This window comes from Argopecten irradians, chromosome 3 (genome assembly GCF_041381155.1).
Source record: "Argopecten irradians isolate NY chromosome 3, Ai_NY, whole genome shotgun sequence".
Classification (NCBI taxonomy): domain Eukaryota; kingdom Metazoa; phylum Mollusca; class Bivalvia; order Pectinida; family Pectinidae; genus Argopecten; species Argopecten irradians.
In genome coordinates this window covers 49,013,071-49,027,462 of record NC_091136.1, presented here as the reverse complement: position 1 = coordinate 49,027,462, position 14,392 = coordinate 49,013,071, and the positions used below count along the sequence as shown (strand labels likewise).

Genomic DNA, 14,392 nt, shown 5'->3' with positions numbered 1-14,392 from the left:
TTGACTAGCTAATGACTTTCATCATTCATGTAAGAGTTTCTTCAGTCTCTAATATAACCTCCTGTTTGACATTTAAATAAAAACAATGTACTGGTATAAACAGATATGTACAATTGTACTAATAAATGTAAAAGCACTTGCAAAATATGACTTGATGTTAAATTATTTACAGTACTATAAAATTCTATATGTCCCCGATATCTGTAGCAGGATCAGATTAATTGCATATTATCCGATGTGATCGTTTGTTCCTAGATGCTAAAGTGTATACCAGGTATATGAAGGGCACTTGTAAAATTATTTCCCTTAATTGATATGAATAATTGTTGTATATTTTATAATTATACTCATAGCAGTTTGAGTTAATTTTAGTTCAGATTCATAGTATTCTGTTGTACATAACGTTAGGTTTCAAACTTTTTACAAACTTACACCTTGAAAGCATTTTTAGATATCCCATATAACTAAATCCAGTGTAATTTTTATTTTTTTGTTTGTTCTTTGATTATGAGTATGATGTTAAAGGTTTTTTTTATTATTATTATTTTCCATCCTTGCAAACCATAGTCACCTTCCACGAACTGGTTATAGAGTAAGATATAACACAAAAATGTAATCATCTGTTGTTTGGAATATCTTCACAAATATTTACCAAAAGGTCAATCAAAATTATATTCTTCACATAGAAAATCTAAATAACAAAATAGTTCTCCAGGTTTGAAAAATATGTTTTATTCATTCATATAAATATAATTAACAAAACATCATATAATATTACATTCCTGTATCAAAAGATTAAAAAGTTAAAAACAAAATGCTTGTACTGTGCTCATTAGTTTTGAACAGGTGCTGTTTGTTACAATATTTGACACACTGCATTTTAACAAGTAACATTAACAAATTGTGTTTTAAGAATTAAATTAACAAATGTAAATTTCTGCACATAAAGTAATGACATACAACACACATGCTGTGGATCCATACAGCTGATAACCCTTCACTATAAAAGGGTAATACAGTAATGTATATGTAAAATCAATGCCCTTCCTTAAACTGTTGCTGTTTGTATCACATGATCATTGTATAGGTGAGGACTATATTCTTGTTGATGTTATGTACAATGTATAATTTTCATTATCATGCATAATACAATCTACTCCTACTGGGACAACAACAGGCTTCCATTTGTGTTCACCTAAATGTCTCCTAATGTCACACTGAGGGTTTTGTAATCTAGATATTGCTTCAGTGGAATTTCTGTATTTGAGATTGTGAGGACATGTGTGTATAAATTATATTCTTTCATACCTACGGGTGTAATACTGGCTGGTCTAGGGCAATACACTCATGCCGCCTGAGGCTGTATTGCATGGCTACCCATGCAATAAAGCCTCGTTATGTCAGGGCGTCAACAAAATTACTATTTCCTCGGTAAAACGTTTCCATTTTTTTCACAACCTTGACTGGTTTTTACTATAAAAGATGCAAACAATGTAATTTGTGTTGAAATGTTCACATACTTTTTCATGTATGGAAAATCGACTTTCAGTCTTGGATTTCTTCGAATTTATTTCAAAATGGCGGGATATTATAGTTGTAAAATTGCAATAGAACGTCGAGGTATGAAAGAAAAGTACTCTTCCATAAGTGGATATGAAGGATAGAGATATTCTACCCTCGGGATCACAAAATGTTGTAAAATCCTTGGGTAGAATATCCCTATCCTTCATATCCACATATGAAAGAGTCTTATATTCCAATATTTATAAAAATCTATTGTATGTCAAAAATATGATAAAAACATGTTCACAAAATTAATAAATATGGAAACAAATACAGTTTGTGTTTGAGTGTTCATCAAATACTAGAGTAAAACCTGTGTATCTCGAATAGCAGGGGACCAGGTCAATAGTTTGAGGAATATGGAGTATTCGACTCATCTGAGGTTGGTCACGATCGACTGTCAAAATGTCCGGTCTCAAACTATGACAATGCATGGCAATGAGATTTTTTTACCCCATCTTTCAGCATTTTGGATTTCTTTATTCAAGTGTTTTATTGATAGCATATCAAGTTGAAACTAGAAATATGTCTGTTAGTGCTCGCTAAATACTTCCTAACCTTAATTTCCGCTATATGAAATCATCCTCTGCAACAGGTGTAAGTAGCACTTTCGCCATTATCCTTGGGACTTTTGCAAGGAGATGGTTTACGCCCTTGGTGCATTGTAATAAATACTTTCCTTTACGCCATCAGAACTTAAAATGTGAAATTACTTTGAAGTTCTTTGTTACATAAAAGTGTGTTTATTATCATATTGATATTGACACAATAACTTGTTTCATTGTTCAAAATAGTCGTCCGCTAGAACACGGTCCAGTCTTTGTGCACGTGCCCATGGTGTCATGCTTGAACGCCTTTCTGGGGTACATTGGATCTAGAGCTCAGACTGATATTTTATAATGTGTTTTTTTTATTCTGTTTCTCTCATGCAAAGCTGTCTAATTTTATAAATATTAATTAGAACTGCAGCAATATATATATTTTTTTTATTAATTGCTGTCTATGGTCACAGGGTTTAGTAAGCGATAGTATAATGTACACCTTAGACCTAGGATGATGTGAAATAAATTGAATAATATATTAAACAAGAGGCGGACGGTGGACGGTGGACGGTGGACGACGACGGACGAAACATGATGACTATAGGTCATCAGGTCAGATGACCTAAACAAGAGGCCCAAAGGGCCTTAACGGTCATCTGACTACCTTGGCAATAGTAAAATTAATTATATATGGTGTTACTTTGTCAGGACCATGTCAGGATCATTTTCAATTTCTTTCAACAAATTTTATTTCAAACAAGAGGCCCAAGGGCCTTAACATATAGGAAATTAATTAGATATAGTGGCATGGTAGCCATCTTCGATTTGTGATCAACCAGAGATGTAACAATACTTTGTCTGGCCTATGTCAGGATCATTTCATGCAAGTTTCAGCCAAATCGCAACGGTAGAACTTGAGAAGAAGTTCAAAATGTGTTTTCAAGATGGCGGCTGTGGCGGCCATCTTGGATTTCGGATCGACCGGAAAAATAACAACACTTTGTCGGGACCATGTCAGGATCATTTCATGCAAGTTTCAGCCAAATCGCACCGGTAGAACTTGAGAAGAAGTTCAAAATGTGTTTTCAAGATGGCGGCTGTGGCGGCCATCTTGGATTTCGGATCGACCTGAAAAATAACAACACTTTGTCGGGACCATGTCAGGATCATTTCATGCAAGTTTCAGTCAAATCGCACCGGTAGAACTTGAGAAGAAGTTCAAAATGTGTTTTCAAGATGGCGGCTGTGGCGGCCATCTTGGATTTCGGATCGACCCGAAAAATAACAACACTTTGTCGGGACCATGTCAGGATCATTTCATGCAAGTTTCAGTCAAATCGCACCGGTAGAACTTGAGAAGAAGTTCAAAATGTGTTTTCAAGATGGCGGCTGTGGCGGCCATCTTGGATTTCGGATCGACCCGAAAAATAACAACACTTTGTCGGGACCATATCAGGATCATTTCATGCAAGTTTCAGTCAAATCGCACCGGTAGAACTTGAGAAGAAGTTCAAAATGTGTCTTCAAGATGGCGGCTTTGGCGGCCATCTTGGATTTCAAATCTACCCGAAAAATAACAACACTTTGTCGGGACCATGTCAGGATCATTTCATGCAAGTTTCAGCCTAATCGCACCGGTAGAACTTGAGAAGAAGTTCAAAATGTGTTTTCAAGATGGCGGCTTTGGCGGCCATCTTGGATTTCGGATCGACCCGAAAAATAACAACACTTTGTCGGGACCATGTCAGGATCATTTCATGCAAGTTTCAGCCTAATCGCACCGGTAGAACTTGAGAAGAAGTTCAAAATGTGTTTTCAAGATGGCGGCTTTGGCGGCCATCTTGGATTTCGGATCGACCCGAAAAATAACAACACTTTGTCGGGACCATGTCAGGATCATTTCATGCCAGTTTCAGCCTAATCGCACTGGTAGAACTTGAGAAGAAGTTCAAAATGTATTTTCAAGATGGCGGCTTTGGCGGCCATCTTGGATTTCGGATCGACCCGAAAAATAACAACACTTTGTCGGGACCATGTCAGGATCATTTCATGCAAGTTTCAGCGAAATCGCACTGGTAGAACTTGAGAAAGTTCAAAATGTGTTTTCAAGATGGCGCCTGTGGCGGCCATCTTGGATTTCGGATCGACCCGAATAATAACAACACTTTGTCGGGACCATGTCAGGATCATTTCATGCAAGTTTCAGCCAAATCGCACCGGTAGAACTTGAGAAGAAGTTTAAAATGTGTTTTCAAGATGGCGGCTGTGGCGGCCATCTTGGATTTCGGATCGACCCGAAAAATAACAACACTTTGTCGGGACCATGTCAGGATCATTTCATGCAAGTTTCAGCCAAATCGCACCGGTAGAACTTGAGAAGAAGTTCAAAATGTGTTTTCAAGATGGCGCCTGTGGCGGCCATCTTGGATTTCGGATCGACCCGAAAAATAACAACACTTTGTCGGGACCATGTCAGGATCATTTCATGCAAGTTTCAGCCAAATCGCACCGGTAGAACTTGAGAAGAAGTTTAAAATGTGTTTTCAAGATGGCGGCTGTGGCGGCCATCTTGGATTTCGGATCGACCCGAAAAATAACAACACTTTGTCGGGACCATGTCAGGATCATTTCATGCAAGTTTCAGCCAAATCGCACCGGTAGAACTTGAGAAGAAGTTCAAAATGTGTTTTCAAGATGGCGCCTGTGGCGGCCATCTTGGATTTCGGATCGACCCGAAAAATAACAACACTTTGTCGGGACCATCTTGGATTTCGGATCGACCCGAAAAATAACAACACTTTGTCGGGACCATCTCAGGATCATTTCAGGTAAGTTTCAGCTCAATCCCACTGGTCAAACTTGAGAAGAAGTTCAAAATGTGAAAAGTTAACGCACGGCGGACGGCGCACGGCGCACGGCGCACGGCGCACGACGACGGACGAAACATGATGACTATAGGTCATCCTGACCCTTCGGGTCAGATGACCTAAAAATGTACTAAAAGTTATCTGTTTCGACACTTTCTTTTATTGACTATATAAACCTGAATTGCATTGTATTGTTCCGGAAGTTTCCAAAGTCAATCAAATGCATAGAATACCGTGCCGAGGCAAGAGTTTGTATGATACGCCGCTTGAAATTTACACAAAACGAATGTGTTTATCACTGTTTAATGTCACTGTTGTTAATTTACAGAAGAACATCGCTGATAGGTATCTCTTATTTTTTAAAAGGTTGGTGTCACTAAATCACTAAACGGTATAAGAAAGTGACTTCCGGTTTCACGTGCACAGTTGGAACCTGTGCATAGCGGATGTACACAGATATCTCAAGGGCCGGCGGAACACCTGTTCGACAAATACATAGGTAAATACTATGTACATGTATTTGATGAAACGGGGACATTTGTCTGTTTGAGGAATGAAGGGTATTGGGCGAATAGCTGTTCGAGCTATCCGGTTTTTTTTTTACATAGATTATATAATGACTCGGTCGGGACCGTGTGACCAGCTCGACGAATAGGGGGTATTTGAGGGTTCGAGTTAGAGGGGTTATACTGTATATCATATGGACATGCATAGCCATACTGTGTACAGTCAAACCTACCTATAAATCCACCAAAGAGACAAAGGAAAATGGTCTTTATACACAGGGCAAATTGTGGTGAAATTGACTGTTTAGGACCTTGAGAAAGTGACCTTTCAAGAAGGTGGTCATTATAGAGAGGTGGTCACAAAGGCAGGTTTGACTGTCAATACTAAAGAGCATGTCAATGGAACCTATATCTATCAACCTGTATTCCCAGCACACGTATCCACCATGATTGTTTCAATAAGTCAGTGTTACTATAATTGACTATGTCGTTTCCCCTGATCCAATCACTGATACAGGGAAGATTAATGTAATACATCTGTGGCTGTCCAACACACAATTTGTTTTCCTGTATACAAAATGTATTTATATTTGTTAAGAATATGCGACTCGGACAAGTTGTTTTCCTATATTCCCTCCCTTCATCATGGAAACAAAGGCCTTGCCAGCATTCTCTAATCCTTCCTCTATGGTTTCTCTCACCTGTTGATCAATAAAATATAAAACAGTTACTGGGTAATGAATATACTTGTTAACACGGTAACCACTCATCATTATTACTTGATCTGTTGATTCCTTGAATGGATACATGTGAATCTTATGTTACATTATCTGATTAACTGTGACAGATTGTTTTAACACGTACATATCAGTCCAGTGATGACTTCATGGGATGATGGTAAAACATCATTTCACTAGAGTAATAACTGTTGAGGCTATAAAAGGAGACCACTGTACACAATAAACAAGCAAAAATGGTTCAAACTTTCAACAAGTTTCATCACTTTGATGTTAAAAACAAACTGTAAAATATATTAGGTGCACACTGAATGTCTAATGATCTAAGCTTATGATGATATATACATTGTATAGAAGTATTTCTGGTGATCGATGCTCACCTTGATCTTCCCTTGGACAGTCCACTCCACAAGCTGTTTCATACCCGACTCAAACTTGTCTTGGTAGTTAAGTACCAGGTATCTGTCCCTACAGTAATGATACAAGTCAGCAATGACAGATGATCATAATAAATCTCTGATAAAATGGTTCTGAAGATAGTTTTACTGGTAAAAATGGTTCTGAAGATAGTTTTACTGGTAAAAATGGTTCAGAAGATAGTACTACTGGTAAAAATGGTTTTGAAGATATTAATACTGGTAGAAATGGTTTTGAAGATAGTATTACTTGGAGAATCAACCAAGTCTTGCAATTGAAATACTCCAAGCAGATGTAATATAGTTGGATCGTTTGTACCATAACCAATTTTTAACTAATGAATTTACTTAAGACACATGAAGATATTATTTAAAAGAATCACTTTAGCTTGCATGCACATTTTACATTGCAACAGTTGTACAATCCCTACACATGACAAATTTCATGGTATCAAGGGGAATTTTGAAGTTACTGAAGAATGTAATGTGGGATCAATGGTGAACCGATGGTAACAGGTGGTAGATTGTGATGGATTAGGTACCTTGTGATGTTTTTGTCAGTAATCATTCTCTGTATATCGTCGGGTATAGGTGGAGGGTAGGGTACATCCTTGTTGTACACAGCTATCTGACCACACAGTATCACATGGGAATTGGTATTCATCTGAAAAAATCAACAATTTAAATATATGGTATACTTGACAAAGGCATCTTCATTCCAAAATTTTAATAGGCATAAAAATGCAAATGCATGAGAACAATCTATTACTAAGTACCTGAGAAAAGTATTTATAAAAATATACAAAAAGGGGAGAAAATGAAGGGCTAGACTTGGATTTGAACCAAACACCCTTGCATTGTCGGAAACCCACGAGTCACTGCTCTACGTAGAGCGGTGACTTGTGGGTTTCCGACGATGACACCCGTGGAACATTAGACAGAGGCTCTACAAAATGAGAAGAGATTCCCCATCATTTGACTATAGTTGGAGTTTTAAAGGTTACAGTTTCTATACAGTAGCAAAAGCAAAAACTGCATGAATAGTACTAAACTGAAGCTCTAAAAAGAAGCTCTACTTATTGTGCTATAGCTAGTCACTGATGGTTGACCAGGTCCAGTACCCAGTAATACCATGATGTAGGTTTTTACCTGTTTTATAACAGTGTTACTGAGATCGCCTCCCACATTATCAAAGTACACATCTACCCCAGAGGGACACAGTTTCTGTAACTCAGAGGAAACATCCTGCGTTTTATAATTAATGGCAGAATCAAAGCTAAGCTCTTCTGTCAGGAAGCTACATTTCTCTTCAGATCCACAAATACCCACAACTCTTGAACAGCCTTCTAGTTTTCCAATCTACAAAACATAAAGAAGAATTTTTAACATTTGATATTCTTAAAACAATATTTTTGTATAAATAATACTTAAGGTTCAATAAAAATATTATCTACACTTTAATTTTGAAAACAGAAAAAATATCTTCGAATGCTTAAAGTGAATAGTCAGGCAAAGAAAACCAGTCTAAATGCGTTCATTGGCCTTCCAAAAGTTCTCACATATTAATACGATGGTCAAGTTCTGATTACGTTTCCCAGTTCTGACCACTGAAATAAAGAAAAGTTGAAAGCATTGAAAGCGAGGCTGCGTGGAAATGTAACCATGGACATAGTCAGCCTGGAGTACATTTTAGGATTCCTATACTTTAAATTAATTTCTACTTACGCAGGCAGATTCTGACGAGAAAGTTTATATTTCTATTCAATAAGAAATTATACTGGATACATTCACACCATTTTTACCGACTTTAGTCAACCTTGCCCGACTGTTCACTTTAATTACCTGGTGTCTTACTTTGATGTACATTATTTTAGTAAAAAATTAGGAAATTTACATAACACTAAATATAATTCTAACTAGTGTTGGAAATCGGTTGTAAAATCACAATCGATGATTAGTTTAGGACAACCTACTAATTATCAATTTTATAATTGGATAACATTTATAGAAAATTTTCCTAGTATATTTATGTATTTAACTTAATATTTTCTCTGAAGAATTATAGAAAAATATCCTTTGCAAACAGTACAAAGAAGTGTTTTTGTTAATTCAAATTATTGATTATCTAACATGTCTAAGACATTTTGAAATGTGGTTTTTCATCAATATACACTTAATAAAGGTTCAGAACAATATAAGATAAGCACAAGTTATCTCCCATTTTCATAATCAATTATTGACTTTCATAATCGATGGTCTTTAGGAAAATCATAATCGATCATCAAAATCGAGAATTAGTCTAACACTAATTCTTTATTGTTCCCCTCACCTGTCCAGCCAAGGATCCACAGGCACCTGCAGCTCCACTCACAACCATTGTCTGATTGGCTCCTTGGGTTATATGACCTTTCTCTTTGACCCCAATATAAGAGGTCAGACCAGAGGTCATGGACAATATACTCAGGTATAAGGAAATATGTCCATTTACCAGTGAGGAGTCAATCTGAAATAGAACGAGTCATTTGGTTTGGTTTAATTGTTTAACATCCTATTAACAGCCAGGGAGATGTAAGGACATGCCAGGTTAACAGGTGGAGGAAAACCAGAGAACCCAGAGAAAAACCATGTGCACTGACCAGTGATCAGTCCCTGGCAACCGCCCCACATGGGATTCAAACTCGCGACCCAGAGGTAGAGGCTTGTGGTAATATGTCAGAAAATCTTAACTACTCTGCCACCACGACCCAGAACAAATCAAAGAGGGTTTAAAACAACAGATTCACTATACTGTATAACAAGAATTATTTGTTGTGTAGAAATTGTCATTGCTGTTGTGGTTAATTTGGAAACTGTACAGCTATAAAAACCAGGAGTTTGTTTGATACATTACTGGATAATAATATTCCACCAGCTAGCCATGGTTATTTCATTTTATTTTCATATTTTATGTTACACAGTATACCTAGAGAACTTTTAATGATACTTATTAATGGTCTACCAGTGCGGTTGATAAGTACAGTATATGTTATTGTCACATGAAAGAACATCGACCATCTGTGATGAAGGTGACAGTGTACACATCGTTCTAGTCATAGTAATGACATCATTTGTAAATGAAATATTCACCGGTTGTGTGACATTACATAAATCAACCATCTCTGTGCTGAACACTTAGATCTCAAAATATTCACAGAAGCAACTATAAACAAGGAGCCGCAAAGTGTGGCATTATCCCCCGCCCCCTGCAGTTGGTATAAAAACCCAAATACATCAGGGTCAAAGTAACAATTATTCAAGTATAACTTTTAATGTATGCATGTATTGTAAAACTGAAAAAAAAATGAAACAAAAGGATACAGTAATTTGGTATTTTTGATTAACTTTCCATGGTAACAGGAAAAATTCCAAAAAAGAAAGGTCTGCTATAGCAAAAGGCACAACTAGGGCACTTGTCTGATGTATACAGAAAGTTTCAAGGAGCTGCGTTATAGCCTAGAAAAGAATCTCAAATAGACGGTTGGACGTAGGGAGCCCAAATTAATATCTCAAGCAAACACATTTCGCGGGGGATAATAAAGTTATAAGTTTTCTTGAGATCTCAACTGATATACTCTGGGTATATATTTATCTGTTGACAAATTAGACCTTTCAAGTATTAAACAAGTTACCTTCTGTAGAGGGAATAGTTCTCCTGGAGTTCCTAGGAAGAATTTTGTCCACTGCCAGTTAAATACAGCGGAGACTACATCTCCTTCCTGGAAAGCTGAGTTTGCTGATTTTACCACCAGTCCCACTCCCCCAAACCCTCCAATACAGTCTCCAATCTGGAATGGTCCGATGTAAGTAACTCCAGTCTCAGGATTCATCCGACACCTCTGTATAATATAATGTTTAATACAAGATCTACATAGACAGCTTATCATAAAGCTAAGGTCATACAGTTCTGCCATATTGATCATGTTTACAGTATAAAGTTCCTATGGATCTTGTCCAAGGCAGTACAAAAGATTCAAACTTATCAATGAGGACCACCCAAGGGATAAACACAAGAGGTCTTTATACACAGGTGAACATCAAAAAGAGGTCTTTATACACAGGTGAACATCAAAAAGAGGTCTTTATACACAGGTGAACATCAAAAAGAGGTTTTACTGACTGTATTATGCGTGGCTAAAATGACACCTTATTGCTGGATTATGGAAGATTATGTGCAGTCCTACAACTTAAATCTAGCTTAATAGAAGGAAATGAAACTATACTTTTTTATCTATTAAAACTTTCTATAGACCTGCTGCAATGAAATAGTACTTAAGTCTTAAATTTCAGACTATATGAAATAGTTAATCAGATATTACAGCTTTATTACTAGCCCAAATGCATAATCACGATTGCACACAGTACAGGGTTCTTACAGGGTTCTTACAGTATATAACTTATTAAAATGTTTCAATATGTCCCTTACCATGGCTGGATCAATAGATAAGTATAATGTTTTCAGGAGAACTTCCCCAGTGTTTGGATCACTAGGATAATCACACTCTTCATATCCAAAATTATCTTCAGCTGGCTCGCCATTAACACCTGTTAAGGTCAATAGGACATAACTATAATTAACACAGGTGTGGCTCAATAACATCTTCAGGATTCTTGATTAGATAGCTATATATAGAGTCAGACTGATGATGATTGGAGAATCAATCAACTACCGTACTAGACATAGATAAACCTAAACCAATCAGATCGTTGATTCAAATGTTTCATAATTGATTATTGGGTGATTAATTAAATATAACCCTAAATAAGAAAATCCTCTTTTAATGGTTAAATATTGTCTGATTGAATCATTCATGTCTCTAATTTAAACATTTCCCCAATATCTTTTTAAAATATTATCAGAACAAAAATGATTAGGCCTTTTAACAAGAGGCCCATGGGCCTTAACGGTCATCTGACTCATTGCACAAAACAACAAAGTCACAGTAAAAAGTATTAGTTAACGATTAATATAAACAATACTAGGAACTCCTTAGTTGAATATGTAAGTTTCTGAAATAGGTAAATGTCATTTGTTGAACAATCTTGGTAGCCCTTCATCCATATATGGTTGTAACCTATTCAAGGATTAATATAAAGAGGAGTCAGATTTTAAAGCCAAATTTCAGCAAAGCTTCCGTTTTGGACATCCGCCGTACTATCCCCATGGGTCTTAGCTTTGTCCTTTATAAAATATGATTGTCCTCACCTAAAGTTCCCCATTCTGAATCAATAAAAACCCCTATCAGACCAATTTTCCTTGAGATCGGAGACTGAAACCTGAAAGCAGGAAGTGGGCCAGCGGCCATCTTGGAATACCAAAATCTTTACGAAAATGTTTGCATGTTGTTTGGCATCAATTTAAACCCCTATAGACCAATTTTCATTGAGATCGGAGACTGAAACCTGAAAACAGGAAGTGGGCCAGCTAAAATTAAGAAAATTTGCCTTTTGGGGCCCCACCCCTCAGCCCCTAGGGGTCGGACCAGACTAATTTAAATAAAATATGATTGTGTTTCCCCAATGATGTTTCACAACAAATATGGATGAAATTCATCCAAGGATGAAGGAGGAGTAGGATTTAAAAGCTTAAATTAAGAAATTTCCCCTTTTAGGACCCTGCCCCTAGGGGTCGGATCTATCTCATTTATATAAAATATGATTGTCCTTTCCCAATGATATTTCACACCAAATATAAATGAAATCCATTCAAGGATCAAGGAGGAGTAGGATTTTAAAACTAAAATTAACAAAATTTGCCCTTTTGGGGCCCCATCCCTCAGCCCTTAGGGGTCGGATCTAACTCATTTATATAAAATATGATTGTCCTTCCCCAATGATGTTTCACACCAAATATTGATGAAATTCATCCAGGGATGAAGGAGGAGTAAGATTTCAAAGCTAAAATTAAGAAAATTTGCCCTTTAGGGCCCCGCCCCTCTGCCCCTAGGGGTCAGATCTATCTCATTTATATAAAATATGATTGTCCTTCCCCAATGATATTTTACACCAAATATAGATGAAGTGCATTCAAGGATGAAGGAGGAGTAGGATTTTAAAGCTAAAATTAAGAAAAATTGCCATTTTGGGGCCCCACCCTTAGCCCCTAGGGGTCGTACCAGGCCCATTTATATAAAATGTGATTGTCCTTCCCCAATGATATTTCACACCAAATATAGATGAAATCCATTCAAGGATGAAGGAGGAATAGGATTTTAAAGAAAATTTGCCCTTTTGGGGCCCCATCCCAAAGCCCTTAGGGGTCGGATCTATCTCATTTATATAAAAAATGACTCTCAATCCTCAATGATGTTTCACACCAAATATGGATGAAATTCATCCAAGGATGAAGGAGGAGTAGGATTTAAAAGCTTAAATTAAGAAAATTTGCCCTTTTAGGGCCCCGCCCCTCTGCCCCTAGGGGTCGGATCTATCTCATTTATATAAAATGTGATTGTCCTTCCCCAATGATATTTTACACCAAATATAGATGAAATCCATTCAAGGATGAAGGAGGAGTAGGATTTTAAAGCTACAATTTAGAAAATTTGCCCTTTTTTGGGCCCCTTCCCTCAGCCCCTAGGGGTTGGACCAAGCTCATTTATATAAAATATGATTGTCCTTCCCCAATGATGTTTCACACCAAATATGGATGAAATCCATCTAAGGATGAAAGAGGAGTAGGATTTGAAAGCTTAAATTAAGAAAATTTCCCCTTTTAGGGCCCCACCCCTCAGCTCCCAGGGGTCAGACCAGGCTCATTTATATAAAATATGATTGTCCTTCCCCAATGATGTTTCACACCAAATATGGATGTAATCCGCTCAAGGGTTAAGGAGAAGGCTTTTGTATAAACAGTCTTACGCACGATGCACGGCGCACGGCAACGGACGAAACAGGATGACAATTAGGTCATCCTGACCTTCGGTCAGATGACCTAAAAATATGTTCTACATTCCAAGGATTTATAAGCGAAAAGGATTTGTCACTCAGGTTTGGATGAATTTATTGCGAGCGCTTTTGTGTTTATCCACTGACAGTGATGTTGAAACAGGCAGTCATTTCATGAAGTGTCGTATTTTGTCAATGAAAATTTAAGTCTTTTCTTCTTAATTTTCCGTCCTTAAACCAAGGACTAGACATCATGAGATTGATTAAACTTTACATCCAGCGTCTTTCGACTCAATAAGACATGTATTTGTTGAGAAAAATGGTTTTAATTCCGGTTCATAGGCGTCGTGTGTGGTGTTTAGTAATGTAAAGACAGTGACAAATCCTTATCACTTATATCTGTGGTAAATTCGTGTACATTCTTAACATTTACTGTCACAAACTACATGTCATTAAATGCAAAATGACAGGAAAATCCAACTGCAATCCTAAATTTGGTAACTCAAATGCAGGTCTGTTACTCAAATCCAGGACTATTCCCCATATGGCATTATGCGGGAGTGTGCTCAACCTATAGTGTAGAAGTTACATGCACATTCTGTAGGCTTAAGTACTTAATACCATAATTGTCTTATTTTATCATTTCACACGCGGCATATTACGATATACATGACAAATTAATTATCTTCAACATAAATTAAGTGAATGATATAGATGTCATTATTCTTAGGAGGTACAGACCTGGTCTTTTCTTAAATACAACGTGATGATTCTTAGCCATTTTGCCTTTTACTTCTACTTTCACTTTACAATCTAAGGGCAGATAACTCGAAACTG

At 36.9% G+C, this 14,392-nt stretch overlaps 1 protein-coding gene across 2 annotated transcripts; it reads right to left on the bottom strand.

The window, feature by feature from the left end:
• Positions 1-1,111: 1,111 nt before the first annotated feature.
• LOC138318914 (prostaglandin reductase 2-like) lies at positions 1,112-14,369 on the bottom strand. 2 transcript variants are annotated; one of them, XM_069261728.1, is made up of 8 exons: positions 14,297-14,367; positions 11,094-11,212; positions 10,300-10,506; positions 8,961-9,134; positions 7,781-7,990; positions 7,174-7,295; positions 6,596-6,683; positions 1,112-6,179 (listed from the first exon to the last, which is right to left on the bottom strand). In XM_069261728.1, the coding sequence occupies exons 1-8, from the start codon at positions 14,334-14,336 to the stop codon at positions 6,072-6,074; spliced, it is 1,068 nt and encodes a 355-aa protein (XP_069117829.1). In that variant the 5' UTR covers positions 14,337-14,367; the 3' UTR covers positions 1,112-6,071. The 2 variants fall into 2 exon arrangements, with proteins under 2 accessions (XP_069117829.1, XP_069117830.1); XM_069261729.1 differs by lacking the exon at positions 11,094-11,212 and having other exon boundaries at positions 14,297-14,369.
• Positions 14,370-14,392: the final 23 nt, after the last annotated feature.

Bases quoted from the DNA above. Each gene is read 5' to 3' on its own strand.
- LOC138318914 (XM_069261728.1), bottom strand. From the start codon at position 14,336: ATGGCTAAGAATCATCACGTTGTATTTAAGAAAAGACCAG. The intron at 7,991-8,960 runs GTGAGGGGAACA...TATGTTTTGTAG, and splicing joins GTGGATCCTTGGCTGGACAG to ATTGGAAAACTAGAAGGCTG. The intron at 6,180-6,595 runs GTGAGCATCGAT...ATTGATCAACAG, and splicing joins CTGTCCAAGGGAAGATCAAG to GTGAGAGAAACCATAGAGGA.